Source organism: Manduca sexta, chromosome 4, assembly GCF_014839805.1.
Source record: "Manduca sexta isolate Smith_Timp_Sample1 chromosome 4, JHU_Msex_v1.0, whole genome shotgun sequence".
In the NCBI taxonomy this organism is placed as follows: domain Eukaryota; kingdom Metazoa; phylum Arthropoda; class Insecta; order Lepidoptera; family Sphingidae; genus Manduca; species Manduca sexta.
Window position 1 is genome coordinate 6,903,544 of NC_051118.1, and position 18,889 is coordinate 6,922,432.

The following is an 18,889-nucleotide window of genomic DNA, read 5'->3' on the forward strand; positions in this document are numbered from 1 at the left end:
AGACTGGTTAATTTAATCCACGTGTATTTGTATGAACTATTCACCATTGAATATATTATAAAAAAAAATTGATACTGAATGAAACGTGCTTCCGCGATCTCAATTCCATATGATTTATTTGTTCATTCGTGTTTCTAAATGTTATAATTCTGACGTATTTGTAATTAAAGAGTGGCCTAAATGAGCCAAATGTCTAGATTAATCCGTCCCTAGTAATGCATATGTTCAGTATAAATAACATTATCTTCAGTATTGGTTTGCTCTGTGTGCTATAGTCAACGACATATCATGACAATGTCGTAGTTATCCTAATCATTTTAATACACGTGTTAAAACAAACATACAAACGCACTGTATCCACATATAGAAGCTATATCGCTAGCTCACTATTACAAGGTCCTATGTTGATTTTTATAAATGGAAAAATCTGATTAATTTTTTCATGTCGGTGTAAATTAGAAGACAACTATAATTCGTAGTGTCCGCTTTATTTATTATTCGGGATTATTGGACATTATTATTGGAAAAAGACATAGAATCATGTAATATAATATAAAAATATATGACATAGAATGTTGTAATAGAGAGCCAGCGATGTGTAAAGTATGTTTGTGTGTGTTCCAAGCTTGCCTATCTCCGGTCCGGGACTATTGATGCTAAGGTAACATTGTAGAGACAAACGGATTACTCTCACGGGCTTATATCTTGTAGAGTTACTCGTATAGAGTAAAAATAGTGTGCGGAGAACACCTGTATAAAGATATCTGATATTGCTTCGTACACATATAGGGTGTTGCACAAACTAGGGTTCTAAATTATGAATGTAAAAGAATGATTTGTAAGTTACCATGGTGTGAAAGTAATTTGAATTTCATGCCTTGTAGTTTCGATTAATATTTTAGGAGCTCAAATTGGTGTGTATAATAAAATTTAAATGAAATCTTTAAATTGGTATGTTGTAAGTACTTTATCTCTGCAACATTTTATAATTCTCTATAAAGCTTTGACCACACACAGTCATGCGAGGTAGTGGATCGTGTGATATCAATAACATCAGAATTATGCATTAATAGGTTTTAATTGCCATTAAAAGTGGTTTGTACCAAAGGTAAGATTTTACACTTTTTTAAGACTGCCTCGGTGGCGTAGTTGTATTGCATGTCCGGTACAATAGCGCTCTGAGGTCCTGGGTTCGAATCCCGGGTCGGGCAAAGTGATATTTGGGTTTTTCTGCTCAGTATCAGCCCGGAGTCTGGAATTTGTGCCCGATATGGCGATAGGCTCGCCCCCTATCACATCATGGGACGGAACATACTTGGCGAAAAGTGGGTGCCCTAGTTGCGCCTCTGCATACCCCTTCGGGGATAAAATGCGTGATGTTATGTATGTTATGTATGTATGTAAGATTTTACAAATGTAGTCAGAAATTTTGTTAATGTGATGACTAAGCTATTTCGAGTTAATATTCACAAATCATGCATACAATTATAGACTCATCACGTAGTAAGTATGTAGATCACACATCAGATTGACTTTACTCAATGAATACTGATATTCGTAAAAGATGTTTAATTAATTAATGACAATAGGACGTAGAAAAACTGACAATTTGTATGACTTGACTAATGAACTATAATCCGATCATTAAAAAAAAATAATTATCAAAATTGTGATTGTTGTAAGAGGGGTAAACAATAGCTTACTTTGGACTGTGCATGTTCCTTGCAATTTGAACTAATATTGGTCTGGTGATGTGCATTTGCGATTAGCTTTTGTCATCTATGTATCTATGAAAATAGATCTCACGATATCAATTCCCAGATTTTTCAATTTTTTATTAAAAAAAAACCTATTTAAAATTCAGTTCTCAATCTTTTTATACACTTAATATAACGTACAATATCTTGTAAACTCAAATAATTATGATAAAAGTAAATTAAATATTTTATTAATCCGACGTTACTCCAAAATAAAAGGCTATTTGAAGTCAATGTGGAAATTATCCATTCTATGTCTAATTTATTGGTAAATTATAGTGCTATCCATGAATTCGCCATTGCTGTAATAAAGGTTTGTGAAGAAAAAGCACTATTATATTTTCTCAATATATTTATTACATAGTTAGAATTCACTTTGATGTTATTTCATTGTTTGGTGTTGTCAAAATGGCGTTACTTTTTGGACTTATTTCTTAATATAACCGTATTTCAAAATATTCACAAATTAATTCCCCCTTTCTCTCCTTACAGCCATCGGAAGCGTCAGACACACAGATCCAACTGCCAGGACTAGAACAAACACCGGAAACGGAACTCGACGAGCCGCAGTCAAAGCGAGCCAGTGAATGAGCCGTGCAGACTATTCGCGTGATAACACACACGCGATACCACGTACAGAAGACTACAAACACTTGCCGATAGAACTAATGACAGGTATCACTACGTGTCATGATAAACCACTTTGGTACTCCGAGCCGGATTATTGGTCCTTCGCGCCGGATTTAAAATGACATGTCAAGTCATTCAACTTGTCGATAAATTATAAGTGAAGCATATAACGAGCTTTTAATTTGATTATATAGTGAATGTAAAAACTGGTGTTGAATTAAGGTCATAATTGTCCTTCTCTTTAAGATAATGACAAATAGTTAAATGTTTAAGGTGTAAAAATTAATGTTGTAGGTACACCCTTACGCTTTGTATGGCGTACAGGGTTATTTAAGACATAAAAGTGTATTCTGTCATTAATGTCTATCGTTGAAGTCATTGGATTAATATCTCTAGCATTGATACAAATGTTAGGACAAGGGTGAGACAACCCTAAAACCCAGTCAGTTGTTACGCTTAACATTGAAGACTGGCTATGTATATCTCGACATTAACATCATATATTTAATACGTTACTATAGTAACTGTATATATTTCCTGTGTTTGATCACTGTCTAAGAGGAAAGGAAGACTTAATTCGAAATAGTGTTGCAACGGTTTGCCGGTATCGATAGAATTAAGTGTCGATTGTCGTATGGTGTTTGTCTTAATATTTAATTACTGGAATTGTCTTTTTATCTTCGGAAATATTTTACAATTGTGTTTATCGATTGTTCTTTAAAATTATTTCGATTTAGTGTTTTGGGATAACAGCTATTGAGTCTGTTTTTTTCCTTTTTGTGCTCGATTGTTGTGTCGATATCGGCAAATAGGGACGTTTTTAAGTCTCTGCATTTTATCGATAGAAGTCTAAAATGACTACATAAAACAATCAACACATAAATATTAAATAAATTGTGACATAACGTGTCGTATTATTTGATCGTTCTAATACAGTGGTACTTTGTAGGCAATATTTTTTATTTTTTTGTATCAACCAAATACAATGTTTAGTTTTGATTTTATTTATCGACTAGCATCTTGTCGATAAAATCTTCTCTAAGGTACTTTATTTAAAAAGCATTAGTGACTGTTTTAAGTCGCGATAAAATGTGTAAAAAAGCTTTTTTACATTTCTCAGTTTAAGACGATAAAATAATTAATCCCAATCTATAAACAATGAAAATGAAATATGTCGGTGTCGATTTTGTAATGCAAAAATATCTAAGTTTAATAATTATATCGATTTCTTGTACGGAATCGATTAAACACTGTTTCTGTTGGAAATCGTAAATAATTTACTTGAATTTTGAATATAAGAATTATAAAAAAATAGTAATTTCATAATTATATTCCTACCAAACCACACAGTGGTCTCTAGAATCACCAGGTCATGTGTAGTCTTTTTATTAAAATTAAAAATCGATAATAATATCGATAAAAAAAAAACGATAATTGATATAAAATTTGATGTATAAAATTAATTATTTTCGATTCCTAGATATTTTTGCAAACTGTCCTGATTCGTTTTGTCGTGGTCGGATGTTTATATTGTGTGCCGCGGAGTCGCTCGCGGCGATTGAAGGAGGATCTATTCGAGAGTCGAGTCTGTAATATAGATTTTTGTAAACGTAAGTTTTAATAACATGAATGTTTGTTTGATCGTTAATTTTAGTTTTAATTCCTTTTCGGCTGGTCGATTTATTTCCATGTTTTTTTTTTATTTTACTACGTACCTATGGTCCCGAACCCATGACTGTAATGTTATATAGGGCATTCTGACTGCCTGTGGTCATCGCAGCGGTATTCACTACACATTAAGGATTATTTTAATGGACGAGGCAAGCATCGACTGCGCTATCGATAAATCGATTCGAGTCTGTTGCATCGCGTGCCCTATTTCTGAGGCAATTATGTGTTAATGTGGCATATTTGCCGAACATAGATATAATACTGTCAAATGTAGATGTACCTTTGTGTCTCCCATACCTAATATACATTACGGGATATACACAATAATAAGCTGCCAAAACCACGCTTTAAGTTACTATTCACACCTCAGAAATAGGTTATAATTAAGTTATAATTGTCAGATAATTTAATTTTCGTGATATTAATGTAAAATATCAATGTAGTTTTGTGTCGGGGGTCGAACTCTGTAGTATCAAGGTCAACATTGTCACGTATGTGCATAACCATGTAATCCAACCCGTTCCATTTAGTCGATAAATGTAATGATTGTGAGGGAGTGATGGCTGTGGCATACCAGTAACTGCAAAATTGTATAATCCTTCGTTTTTTATCGATAAAAGTTTTGACTAGATAAGGTATGACCTAATGACGTTTGTCAAACGCTTAAAGCGTCTATAAATGTTTGTAGCCGATTATTGTATCATTAATTTATCGACTGTAAACCAATTCGATGTTATTGTAATTGTATTTATTGTAATTATAGAGTTCTTGCCCGCGTCCCCGCTCCGATGTCCAACTGTATTAAGCCGAAAGAATATGTTTCAGAATGTTTTTTAAATATAAATTCTTATTAAGAGTACCAAAAATTGATACGTGCGTCTGCGCCGTGCAAGTCGCAGTGATGATTGTCTGTAGTTATGTATTAAAATAAATAATAAATACAAGTTTGGCATTTTGATTTATTTATTAGATTGTTCATGTACAAGAAGGTGAGTACTGCAGTCCAAAAATAACACAAATTTTAGGATATCAAGCTAAGTTAAATATAAGGTAAAAGAACCCATAGTTGGCGGTCTACTAATGTAATGTTTTTTAGTTCGTTTATTAGGCATTAGTTATTACTAATTTAAATTTAAAAAGAAATACGGTTTATATATTGGCTATATCAAAATAAAGATGGCAATAAAATACTGGAGTGCCGACGTTAGGGTGCTTTACCTTACACCGTTTGAAACATCGATACATATTGAAGGGTTCGATAGCAAGTAATATTTTTACACTTTGTAAAAAACATTCTTAATATAAATAGTTCTTAAATTGAAAGACATACATATAACAATAGTAATAATCTCATAAAATGAGCACCATTCCCGAACTTGATATGTATTCTATATAATATATTATTATTTTAATACTAATGAGTTTAATGATTTCTTATGTTTACGCGAATGTTAGACATTGAAATAAAAACTAAAAACTATTTAAACGGATTTTATCGACTAATGAGTTTAATAAATATTTATGTACATTTTAACATCTCAAAATTTTATATTTTTAGTAAATTATATACCAATATCACAAATAGGCTTCGGCCATACTCCACAAGTCTAGAAACAAATATGTTACATTGCTTTTTTTGCTGACGGTAGATGAAAACATTTTTTGGAAGTTTGTTGCAGTGTTTTAAATTTAATTGTAGGGTGCGTTTGGCCATTCTCGGGCGGTTTTCGATGGCTCTAAAATATTTTTCTCATACAATACTGATAGAGCGGGACAAAACCGACGTTTCGAAGACTTTGCAGCCTTCATTCGTCGGGGGAAAATAATATAAAACACCGCAAGAAAAATGGGTAAATAGTTTTATTCCAATAAACGTTATTAAGTACCTACAGTGATGTACTAAATGCATACATTGAGAAGTCGGTGTTAACCGAACATTAAGATTGCATGTCGGAAATAAACATAAGTACAATAGAAAACGCGTTCTACACGAGTATAAACCGGCTATTTAAAAAAGTCATATATACTACAATAGAGAAACAGTTTTAAGCCATTTTAAAAATGAGTTTCTTAATACCCTTGGCGTGACTTTGGCAGTGCAATATGGAATTTAGATTAAACAAATAAGCGTTCTTTTAGAACAGCGTTTCACATACTTGGGACGGCACGAAAAATGTTAGCGACGTAGTCACGAATCATGTGATAATATTAATACATTTGTAATATCATTATATACAATTTTACAATTTATTGCTTAAACCAAATATAAGGTGTGTACATTGAAATTATTTTATTTATTGGTTTAGCCTTCGTTAGGTTAAAAAAATCATAAGTAATATGATATGTTTAAATTGCAGTCATAAGATTCCTATTTAACAATCCATTATACATTACCATATTTTGCAATAATACCTTTATTCACTCAGTTTTTGAGTTCATTTTTGGACAACGTAATACTAAACATAAACAGGATCAGTCCTCCTCCAGAATTTTTGTATCTCTGCCAAGCTCTTCCCTTTTGTCTCTGGCACCCATAATACCGTATACACCACTCCAAACAATGTGACTGCTGCAAACGTGTAAAACACGACGTAAACCCCGAAAGTATTAGCTACGGGGGTGTAGAACAGTACAGTCATTGAGCTGCAGAAGAATGAGAAAGCCATGGAGGCGCCCGCCATGCGAGCTCGAAGCTGAAAAAAATCAAGTATAACAATTTTAATGCCAGTATAATTAGTAGGGTAGGTGGGTAACTAAGGACCCCGCTCATGTTTAACTGATGCAAGAACCTGGGTAGGTGCTAAACGTTACCCGAAATATTTACCTTGTATCACAAATACAAATTCCAATGCCTCACAAAATACATAAAAACAGTTCCATACTTATTCGTACCTGAAACGTAAACACCTCAGCCATGACGACCATGGGAACAGGAGCCAGTCCGGCTCCATACGCCAGAATACACACGCATACTGCGACCACTGGTAGCCATCTGACTCCCTCACTACCGACCAAGAAGCACGTTGCAAGAGTCGTCATGCATAGCGAGACGACCAGGGAACTGCATGCTAGAGGTATCTGCAAAGAATGTTTTTAGATGATTGAACGTGCTTAGTGATCGTGACAGGCAGGTCTGTGGGTGAGCAGGCAGGGACGGTTCTACGCAGCTATCTCAGTGCAACAAGATACCCTGGAGCTGTCCCGTATGCACTGATGAAGGTCACTGCGGGTTTTTTTATATGCCAGTGTAGGGCATAGGTATACAGGTAAGGACTCGGTCTAATGCTCGCTCGGATGATGCAATAATGAGTGTCGACATTGAGCCGTAAGACCGGTGAAACCAACATAACCGTTCCACTCACACCTCGTGTGGGGGTAGCGATAACGCGTTTATTTCCAGAAAAAAAGTCTATGCGTAAAACGAGATGAGTTTGACAATTATCATTTTATCAGACAATTGAAAAATGATTACTAAAAACAATAAACTTCATACCTTCCTCCCAAACTTCTCAATAGACATAGTAGTGAAGAACGAGCCCGCTAGCTGTAGAGAGCCTACGAATAACGCTAGCGTGTTGGGGTTCCACACAGAACCAGCTCGTTCGAACACATCAGCCGCGTAGTTCATGAGGGCGAAGCACCCTGAGAGCGTCTGCATCGCCATCAGCATTAGGGTCATCCGCAGTGCTGAGAATGTTGGCCGGTCGCGGACTGAAAGTGAAATATAAAGATGAATTTCGACTAGCAAGTTTTCACAGCAATATATTGAGGAAGAACTTATAGATGCGTTTACACTAGCTAAAGCTGAGTTTAGACTACTAAGTTTTCGCAGCAATATTGAGCGAGAACTTTCAGATGTGTTTACATTAGTGACAATATTCCTATGCAACTCGCCATCAAATTAATAAATTGTAGAAGTCAGCTGACTATCATTGTTTGCGCGGAAAAAATCGTATTTCGAAGTTAACATGTGCAAATTTTTGTTGCTCGTCTTAACCTTTCTTAAGGATGTAGCAGATGCTTAGTGTTTTTCTTATTCGTTGTACCTACTTATGAGAACAATTATCTTCCATACTGCAGTTTTATAATGTTACATATATTGTTCAATAAAAGTTTGTCACAAAATGAATAAAAGAAACGCAAAACATTTTATCGTGTTTAACCACTGTGTGGAAGCACCTTTAAAATTTAAACTTTAATTTTATGGTTTGTTTGAGTAGGTACCTAACTTAATAAAAAGAAATAATATACATTAATAAATTGCGTTAGGTAAATACCTTTGGTTAAAAAATACAGTCTATTTTGGTTCGACACACACATTCCGCCATAGAACACAGGATATCTCGCAATATTTTGCGCAAGGAATGACGCGCCGACATGACGTACAGGCTTTAAGGTAAATATTACCAAAGCTGTTTAGCAAATCCACATAGACGGTACAAAGATTATCGCGATGGTAAATATTATATAACACGTTTTATTACTAGTGTATTGGGCTGTTCCAGATATGTGTACGAATCTCTACAAACACATCAATTATTGTTATGATGAAAAATGTCGCGAGGAAAGCTACATGTCAAAGCCTTCTATATGTATGGGTAAGAATATCGAAAGTATAATGATTATGTTTACGCGAATGTTAGATATTGAAATAAAACTATTTCCGAATTTTATTGCCGTTATTTATTTTATTATTTTCTTCCGACGTTTCGAAGACTTTGTACCTCTATTTTTACTAGCATTTTAATATTTGATCTGCGGAAAATTTACTGCCATAGGATATAAAAAAAAAAAAATTTTGTTATCCTTAAAAAGTTGCTGAGCTCTACCACTGCAAATATTAATCCGCTATATTTTATACACTTTTTGTGTGGAATATGTATTCCTTTCTGGTAGTATGAATAACATTCTAGCCAGTGTAACTACTGGACATAATAAGACTTAACATCTCATGTCTTAGGATGGTGAGCGCGGTGAAATACCAAACAATACGTTGTAATTCAAGGTGTTGGATGGTGTTTTTACTCTTTATTGTCGTATCGCTTACCATCAGGCGAAACGCGTCTCGTGCAAAATAATAAAAAAATGTATTGCATGGTATAACAAAGGTTAGAATAGGATGATTTCCAATTTCCAACAAAAATAGCTACATTAAAAAAATCACATTCCTTTGCTCTATTATACAAAATAATATCAACTTTTATTCAATCGAGATGTAACACTTAAATCAAATGAAGACGCCATGTTTAAACAACAATACAATTAAGCATTACCGTTTATTATCTGGAGATAAACTAATCTAACCTCTCATAATAGAGCTCGAAAGGCCATGTTTGAACTCTAAATATTTGAACTCACAATAAAAAGTAAACATGGATTCTTGACGGATTGTGTTGAGAAATATTTATAGAATTGTCGATCGCGCCCTGCGTGTATGATATAATATTCGCAGTGTACTTTTGAGGTATTAAAGTAACCTATATTTTAAGCATTGCGAAGGATAGAGATAAGTAGAGTTCCTTGGAGGAGGCTTTTACCCGAAGGTGGTCCATACAAAAATAACTTTAAAAGAATGAAGTCACTTATTGAATGTTTATTTAACTAAGTATGGAATAAATAAAGCTATATTATTATTATATTTATATTTTCATGCAGGTCGTCTTGGGTTCGATATCCGGGTAGTGGTATTAGTTTTCCCGTAGGTTGGAATGACAGCCATGGCAATATATCATGAGACATAATGGCTTCCATAATATCGATGTTACAGCCAGTACTGGCTTTAGGGCTTTCCCTAAAGCCAGTAGAAGGGAGGGAAGGAGGTTTGTCCTACCAGATTCATGGTTGGCTCGAACGATGGTTAAGCCTTTACGAATACAATTGGGCTGTAAAAATTACTAAGGCCTGGTTATACCTCTGTCTACCCTGAAAAGTCGTGATGGTATTGAAGTATTTTATTACCCACACTAAGTAGCGTGACCCGCGGCATCGCGTCGAATCTCCTTTGCTCTTCTTTTAGCTTCATTATCTCATCAGTAACTAGTGTGCTGCTGGTTTTCAAACTTCGCAACCATGATATCGTTTTTGCTGCTTTCTGAAAAAGTTGATGATGTCAAAATATCTAAATGAATAAATCTTTCCTAGCCGAATTTCGGTTACGGCGGCCAATCCCAATGGACATCAGCCAGGTACGCAGGAGATATTAAGGCAAAAGTGTGTGCGCAATACACAGGTGTACTCTTTGGTCATTCACTCATAGTTCGGTAAGACGACAATCCGACATGACCGGAGAGATCAGGCGCAGGACCAACGGCTTTATTCGTTTAAATAAATCTAAATATAGTCAAATCGTTTTTTTCGAAATGAAAAGGACCTTTTCTGAGCCCTATATCCGAGAATCGTTATTTATACGCAAAACATATATTTTTATTAATATTTAAACAATTTAAAGCTATGTGAATTTCGCCAACTCACTTGGCCAGCGTGGTACACTAAGATGTAAACCCAAGAGGGGTTTCTACTGAGAAGTAGAAGAGGAACCCTGTGCTCAACAATGGGACAGAATATAACACTATTATAATAATGATATATGTAAGTTGTAAAGAAGCAAGGCTGAACGGCACATAGGTCCACCCTTGGTGTTATGAGGTGGTGAGCGATACTCAAAATAATGGGGTCATTCTATTGAGAAGTTTGGAAAAAGATATAAAGTTTATTATTTTTAGGGATTATTTTTCAATGGTCACAGAAAATATTATCAAAAGAAATTATAATCTGATCTGTGTTTTTAGAATGTGGCATAGAATACACGACTCCATGTCGCTTTATTAGGATTGTTTGAGACTAATACGTGAATGACGCCTTGGTCTCTATCAACAAACATTAAAATTAAATGACATCGAATTACCAGTTTCGTTTTTTTTGGGATATTTTAAGCGGTCTGGTAATTAATTATAAGTCTGTATAGTCTTATCAAATATATTTAGGACTAGCTTTTGCTCGCGGCTTCGACCGCATGAAAGAGTTTTCTGGAATATATATTTTTTCCGACTTACATGGTATGTATCCATATATTATGACCAAATTACATAAAATCATAATAAATTGTTGTCGTTTTCTGATGTATAATCAATATTATTGTAAAATTTCATCCAAATCCGTTCAATAGTTTTTCGTGAAAGAGGAACAAACATATGTATACTTATATACATACATACATGTATACATCCATCCTCACAAACTTTCGCATTTATAATATTAGTAGGATTATGCTAACACTACATTTGGCGTATTTGTCAAAATATTTGCGGCAATACAATATTGGCTTAATCCCACTGGTAGAGAAAATAATACAGTAAAATAATTATGCCAATGTAAACAGATTTGGTAGAGTGATGAATTGAATCTACTAAAATTGGTAGAATACATAGTAGTGTCTACCGGGCTTTATTATAATTTATGTACTGAATTGACCACATAACGCAAATATTTGATCAAATACGCCAAGCATAAATAATAATAATATCAGCCCTGTATTATATACTTGCCCACTGCTGAGCACGGGCCTCCTCTACTACTGAGAGGGATTAGGCCTTAGTCCACCACGCTGGCCTAGTGCGGATTGGTAAACTTCACACAGCTTCGAAATTCCTATAGAGAATTTCTCAGATGTGCAGGTTTCCTCACGATGTTTTCCTTCACTTAATGCGAACGATAAATTCACAAAGAATACACACATGATTTTTAGAAAAGTCAGAGGTGTGTGCCCTTGGGATTTGAACCTGCGGACATTCGTCTTGGCAGTCCGTTCCACACCCAACTAGGCTATCGCCGCGGTTCCAGCATTATAATTATATTGGTTCCAAGGATTCATACCCGTAACCTTAATGGCGGATACCTTTCGCGAGTGCACGGAAATCGTTAAACAGTTAACGCCAATCATTTTAAGGAAGTTTAGGAATTACCTTATTACGTGGCTGTCGCTTTTTTACCGAAAGAAATAAAATTAATGCAAATTGAACTTTATTAATCCATTATTGTAGATATTTATTACAATGGCAAGGAAGTGACTCCTATGCACCTGATGGTTAATAGAATGTCGACTATCGAGAGATGATACATGATGATACTGTCGGAACCTGATATACTCAAACTGATCCCGGAACGCGACACATTTACGTGGGCCATTATGGTATATTTTAACACCTTGTGCACGGTGGTCGCTATCCGGGTGGATATAAAATATATCCTACCACCAGCAAATAAGTAATATACCAATATTTTTAATATAGGTATCTAAGAAATATAATACATTTAGATAAAGGATAAAATATACGGTAATAATAATACGAGTTTATTACCAAACCAAACTTATAGATCAGGTGAAATAACATCATACGTATTTGTATTTAAGAATGATTTTCAAAGCTGTGTTTGAATATTGAGATGAGAATCCAAGTATGAACCTATTACAGTAAATATTGTTAATATTATAATAATTATTAACTAAAAATAAATAGCGAAGTGTTACCAACCTTCTCTTTCCCGATTTTCAGCAAATAATTCGGAGATTCCGGCATAAAACAAAATGCCAAGACATGCGCACTGGCAACACTCAGGTATACAATCTGGTTCACTTTGTAAGAGCAGCACATGCCAACAGCATACACGAATATAACTCCAAGCTTGCACACAGTCATCGTGAGGGACGCTAGGGCTCCACGCCAACAATCCTGGAAGCAAGTCAGGTTATAGTATAAGTCCATTTACCATCGGAATGTTTGCCGGCAAACATGACAGCTACATGACTACGCGTGTCACGGAAAAATAACCTTATTACGTAATAAATAATAAGATTATATTCCCGTGACACGCGTAATGTCATGTAGCTGTCATGTTAGCCGGCTAACATTCGGATGGTAAATGAATAACACGTTATCTGAAGCCTAAAGGGTTAGGCAAAATGGGCCGCCATAATAATGACGACTAGCAAGGGATTTTTTTATTCTCCTATTTATTTTATTTTATCCTTCTCGATACTATATCTGGACACCCTGATTATTAATATTGGACCTTACTCCATTTTCCATCAGGTAGAGAGCAGTTTCTCGTGGCCGTATAAATTAATTAAAATAATCAAACCTCTTTCCCTGCGATGAAATACTATAAATATTGCAGTTCTGGATAATTTGATAGGTATTTCGAAAACTATAACCAGGATTCTGTCAGGCTTGAGGAAAGTACTCAGAAATGCTAAATAGGGCTGGATATGATATATGGCTGATTGTAAAAACTAAGCCATTCTGAAACATACTTGAATAGGTGTTGTGTTTACCCCATTTTGGTATACGATAAGGATAACTTAAAAAAGACCTAAGGATTAAGGGCATACCTCAGAGATTTCTTTAACGTAAGCCTTAGGGAAGAACCTTAAAATGCTAAACAGGACTGGATTTAACGTAGAGCTGATCGTAAAAACTAAGCCATTCCGAAACATGCTTAAAGAAGTGATGTGTTTCTCTATTTTCGAAGACGGTAAGGACAAATGAATGAAGACCTAAAGTGTAAGGGCATACCTCAGAGATTTCTTTAACGTTAGCCTTAGGGAAGAACCTTAAAATGCTAAACAGGACTGGATTTAACGTAGAGCTGATCGTAAAAACTAAGCCATTCTGAAACATGCTTAAAGAAGTGATGTGTTTCTCTATTTTCGAAGACGGTAAGGACAAATGAATGAAGACCTAAAGTGTAAGGGCATACCTCAGAGATTTCTTTAACGTAAGCCTTAGGGAAGAACCTTAAAATGCTAAACAGGACTGGATTTAACGTAGAGCTGATCGTAAAAACTAAGCCATTCTGAAACATGCTTAAAGAAGTGATGTGTTTCTCTATTTTCGAAGACGGTAAGGACAAATGAATGAAGACCTAAAGTGTAAGGGCATACCTCAGAGATTTCTTTAACGTAAGCCTTAGGGAAGAACCTTAAAATGCTAAACAGGACTGGATTTAACGTAGAGCTGATCGTAAAAACTAAGCCATTCTGAAACATGCTTAAAGAAGTGATGTGTTTCTCTATTTTCGAAGACGGTAAGGACAAATGAATGAAGACCTAAAGTGTAAGGGCATACCTCAGAGATTTCTTTAACGTAAGCCTTAGGGAAGAACCTTAAAATGCTAAACAGGACTGGATTTAACGTAGAGCTGATCGTAAAAACTAAGCCATTCCGAAACATGCTTAAAGAGATGATGCGTTTCTCTATTTTAGAAGACGATGAGGACAAATGGAAAAAGACCTAAAGTGTAAGGGCATACCTCAGAGATTTCTTTAACGTAGGCCTGAGGTAACTTTAAAATGCTAAACAGTGGTGGATTTAACGTAGAGCTGATCGTAAAAACGAATACAATCCGAAACATGCTTAAAGAGGTGTTGCGTTTCTCTATTTTAGAAGACAGTAAGGACAAATGAATGAAGACCTAAAGTGTAAGGGCATACCTCAGATATTTCTTTAACGTACACCGGCACGACGACGAAGCACCCGCCAGCCGCCAGCCCGGCAATAACCCTCGCGATTATTAGGGACACGGGCGTGATCGACGTCAGTTTTATAATCCAGGAGATCTGAAAATAATTACTGGTGGTATGTCTCTCATATGTGAGAGTCCGCCTGGGTAGGTACCACCACAATGTCTATTTCTGCCGCCAAGCAACAGTGTGTAGTCACTGTTGTGTTCCGATTAGAAGGACATTGTAGCCAGTGTAACTACTAGACATAATGAGAGTTAACATCTCATGTCTCAGGATGACGAGCGCAGTGGAATACCAAACAATAATTTGTAATTCAAGGTTTGGATGGTGTTTCTACTGTTTATGAGCGATTGTATCGCTTTCCATCAGGCGAACGGCAGGGTCGTCTCGACATTCAAAGCAATAAAAAAAATGATGACATGAGAATTTCCTATAAGTATTATACAATATAGAGTATATTATATATTGTGCTTCGTATTAATAAACTGGTTATTAAATTGTAATGGTTTATTTATGTTGTAAGAAGATATATATTTTGTAATGTGATTTATATAATAAACTAGGTTTTGCTCGCGGCTTCGCGTCCGCGTGAAAGAGTTTTCCGGGATAAAACTCCCGCTATATATTTCATGGGGATAGAAAATAGCCTATGTTCTACCCAGGGTCTCAAACTACATCCATTTATATTACCATCCTATTTTTGTACCTACATTCAATGCAAATAAAATATTATGATTCTGAGAGTTTATTACAACAATATAATATTATTTTGATGCTGGAGAGATGTCATTTTAGTGGCATTCATGGCAGTCTTTCCGGACTTCAGATACGAGAAATAAAAAGATCTAAATATATGTTTACTTCGAACCTATTTTTCATCAACTTGTAGCGCACTTTTGTAACAAGCTTAGAGAGTAGCCATACATACTGTTTCTGATGATTTGGCGACAAAATACAAAATAATGTACTTACTTACTAACCAGACTAAAGTTCAAGAGACCTATAAATAGCATAATAATGACTTACACAAGACAATAAAGAAACCCCAATAACGCATAATTTCCGTCCGTATCGATCGGAGGTGTAGCTAAAGAACGGTATTCCGCAAATAGCTGCCAAAGGTAGTGCGGCCGCCATCCACGAGATGTCGCTGTCTTGAAGTGGCGCATTCGCTGGCGTCTCTTTGGATTTCAACAACTGGCCCATAGGCGACAACCAGCCTATTTGGATCCCGTATGTGAATGTTGGTATTGTAGCTGAAAAAGGATTTTAATTCAATACATTCACTCACGCCTTTTGTCTCCGAAGGGGTCGACAGAGGCATAGCAGTTGCAGCCACTTTCCGCTGTGTGTATTTCATATCCAGCGAGCCTATAGCCATACCGGGCACAAATTCCAGATTCCGAGCTGACACTGAGTATACATTGATACAATAACTCGATATTACGTTGCCCGAGCTGGGGAACGAGCGATTAGGGATCAGTTGTTTAAATCAGTTGTCAGAGATTTGCTGAAGCCAGGTATAGGATGATTGACTTCACAAAATCCCTACTCACATCGCATCATAATTGCAGATAATTAATGTAATTTATTCTGGAAAACAATATTATTGCAAACAAATACGCACGCAACTTCAAGGTCTACATCGAAAGTTTAAAACGACCTAAAGACCTATAGTAAATTGTACTAACAGTTTACTACTGTGAGAGCATAATATTATTAATTCTCGAGAGTGTTTTAAAAACAATGCATTCAAATAACTATAAGAGATAACTATTGTATTGTAATTATTTACTGCCTAGCGTAGTTTCAGCTGGAAATCAACGCTGCAGTTCAGGCATAAAGCAGAGCCCTCCATTTTGGTTTTTAGTGTCAATTTTAATTTAGTTATCTTTATTATTTAATTTTTAGTTTTTTAAGTATTACTAAAATGATAAATTATTTCTTTCTTTCTAGCTGATGAGCATCAAATATCCTCAGTATTAAAGTTTATTATTTTTATTAATATAAGCCCTGTATTATATAGGTAATATACTGTCGCACTGCTGAGCATAGGTCTCCTCTACTACTGAGCGGGGTTTGCCCTTAGTCCACCACACTGGCCTAGTGCGGATTGCGGACTTCTCATACCCTCAAAATTCCTACACAGAACTTCTTAGTTATGCAGGTTGTCTCACGATATTATCTTACTTCCTTTTATCGTGGTAGTACACCAATGAAAGGGTTTTTTTGTGGGTGGATTTTTATACCACTTGCCCGTAGGATCCATGTCAATGTGCGTTCTAAATGAGGTTTTGTTAAGTAAGTACGCAGACTGTTCCATGAAACATAAAAATTACACCGAAATCGGTCAAACTTTCTAATTACCGGCACTTTCACGAGTCACGGCTTTTATGGTCACTGGACGGTGACACAAAAACTAGGTTTTTCAGATGTTTATTTCGAAAATTAGAATACTTTATAATTGTTTATAATTGAAAATTTGCGTAAATCAAACTTTCAAAGCGATTAAAAGCTTGGTTGAAAATAAAATCGTCTGCCGCCGAGAAGGTCGTAGGTTCAAAACCAAAGATACATTTAACTTTTCAAAGTAACGAGGGTCTTGATTGTCAACTATCAGTCGCTCGAGAGGAAACCTATATTACACCAGAGAATTCTCCGTATAAATTTCAAATGAATGAAAACTCTGACAAAGTTAGTTAAGAGGAAGCTCGTGCCCAACATTGAGACGGTATATAATACAGTTTTGATATTATTATTTATTAAATACTTGCTTATAAACGAAATAGAGTCGGTAGAGGTCGACAATTGTTTAGTTATCAATGTGAAAACACTGGATTTTCAACAGTAATGCATGAAGATGATTCGGAGTATTAATTAATCTCCTCAGATAAAAATACATTGCCATTTGTCCGAATCTCCTTAACAATGTCAAACTAATCATTACTATGTACACCCGGTGTAGTTTGATAGATGTTTTTGACCCTTCCCTACTAAATCCGAAGAAATCGCTTTAAAATATAGACCTCCCATTACAAATTGTAAATCATAGTAATTTGTATTTTTTATTCGCACTAGGAACCGGCTAAGGTCAAAGACCATTCTGCCAAACTTAGAAAAAAAATACTTCCAAGTATTTATTCATTTTAGTTTAATAATAAACCATATATTACAAAACAGTGGTATATTTAAATTAAATGTATTTTTAAACTCTAATGACCTCTACCCTTCATAAATCTTTATCCTTTTTCTTTAAAAATCGGTAGCAGGGCATATATACCTATAATATTTTTGGTGTTTTAGTTTCATGAGTGTTGAAATCGCTTATCGTCAGGTAGGCCCACCTGATCGTTTGTTAGCTTATGCAATAAAAGAAAATATTACGAACGATAAATAATAGACAGTGGTCTTGAAATAAACGCACGGACTTTTTCTTTAAATCATGCCCGCGTAAAGTTCTTATTGATAAAGGTTATACATGTAAAAAACTTCATTCCATTCTCAATGAAAAAAAAAACACGAATTCTCAGGTATGCAGGTCTTTTTCGCGCCATTTTCCTTCATCAAAATGAATAAAAAAAATTACAATGAAATCACGCATAAATTTGAAATTAGAGATGTGTACCAAGATGAATCTAAGATCTCCTTCCTATAAAATAATTCACAAGATTCGCATAAATTTTACGTATTTATATATTTTTTTGTAATTTTCTAACATAAACAACACAATAATTTATAATGTTACCCTTTAGTTATATTTAGTCTATTAAAAAAAATATTTATAATAATACGTACCAAGTAATGCTGTTAAAATTTGTTTCCCTGGTTTACTTTCGTGCTGCCGCTTTCTATCCATGGCTGTATAACATCGGTTCCGTGGTCAGAATAAAATTTAGGTTATGTTTCACTGAGGTGATCGATATTTTATTTTTAAACACTGTTTCTATTGAAAAGGTGACTTTTAATTAGGTTTTATGTCATTGTTAATTAATTTATCGTATTGCTAAATATTTTTTCGCGTAAATAGCACACGGGCTATTCTAAACGCGGCGGGCTTGCGACTGAATTCATTATAACCTATACGACAACGTATGACTATGTTGTCATGAATGAAACATGGTGCGGAACGAACGTACTCTTTCGGCTTAGTTGATACTATTAATTGCTCTTTTGAATATTAATCATATTACATAGGTGCTATTATTAACTTGATGTATAGATTTCTATGAACTATGAAACATAAACTATGGTAGCTAAATATTCAAGCTAAATACATACCTTCGGATCATGCATACAATGCACCTACTTA

General features: G+C 35.0%; 2 protein-coding genes across 3 annotated transcripts in view; one reads left to right on the forward strand and one right to left on the reverse strand.

Moving 5' to 3' along the window:
- LOC115453267 (sister chromatid cohesion protein PDS5 homolog B) overlaps nt 1–5,002 on the forward strand; it is a 59,770-nt gene extending 54,768 nt beyond the window's left edge. For both annotated transcript variants that reach the window (XM_037441828.1, XM_037441825.1), the window contains exon 19: nt 2,250–5,002. In XM_037441828.1, coding sequence (XP_037297725.1) covers nt 2,250–2,348 — 99 coding nt within the window. In that variant the 3' untranslated portion in view covers nt 2,349–5,002. The remainder of the gene's footprint in view (nt 1–2,249) is intronic.
- Nucleotides 5,003–5,744: 742 nt separating this feature from the next.
- Nucleotides 5,745–18,648, reverse strand: LOC115454830 (facilitated trehalose transporter Tret1). Its single transcript, XM_037441846.1, has 8 exons — nt 18,376–18,648; nt 15,607–15,836; nt 14,548–14,673; nt 12,590–12,787; nt 10,017–10,149; nt 7,552–7,769; nt 6,951–7,136; nt 5,745–6,751 (listed from the first exon to the last, which is right to left on the reverse strand). Exons 1-8 carry the CDS (start codon nt 18,434–18,436, stop codon nt 6,515–6,517), a joined length of 1,389 nt encoding a protein of 462 aa, XP_037297743.1. The 5' UTR covers nt 18,437–18,648; the 3' UTR covers nt 5,745–6,514.
- Between the last annotated feature and the right edge of the window lie 241 nt (nt 18,649–18,889).

Coding starts and splice junctions, on each gene's coding strand:
- LOC115454830 (XM_037441846.1), bottom strand. CDS start 18,436: ATGGATAGAAAGCGGCAGCACGAAAGTAAACCAGGGAAACAAATTTTA. Junction 15,837..18,375: donor AATTTTAACAGCATTACTTG/GTACGTATTATT, acceptor ATCCTTTTTCAG/CTACAATACCAACATTCACA. Junction 12,788..14,547: donor ACGTTAAAGAAATATCTGAG/GTATGCCCTTAC, acceptor ACTTGCTTCCAG/GATTGTTGGCGTGGAGCCCT.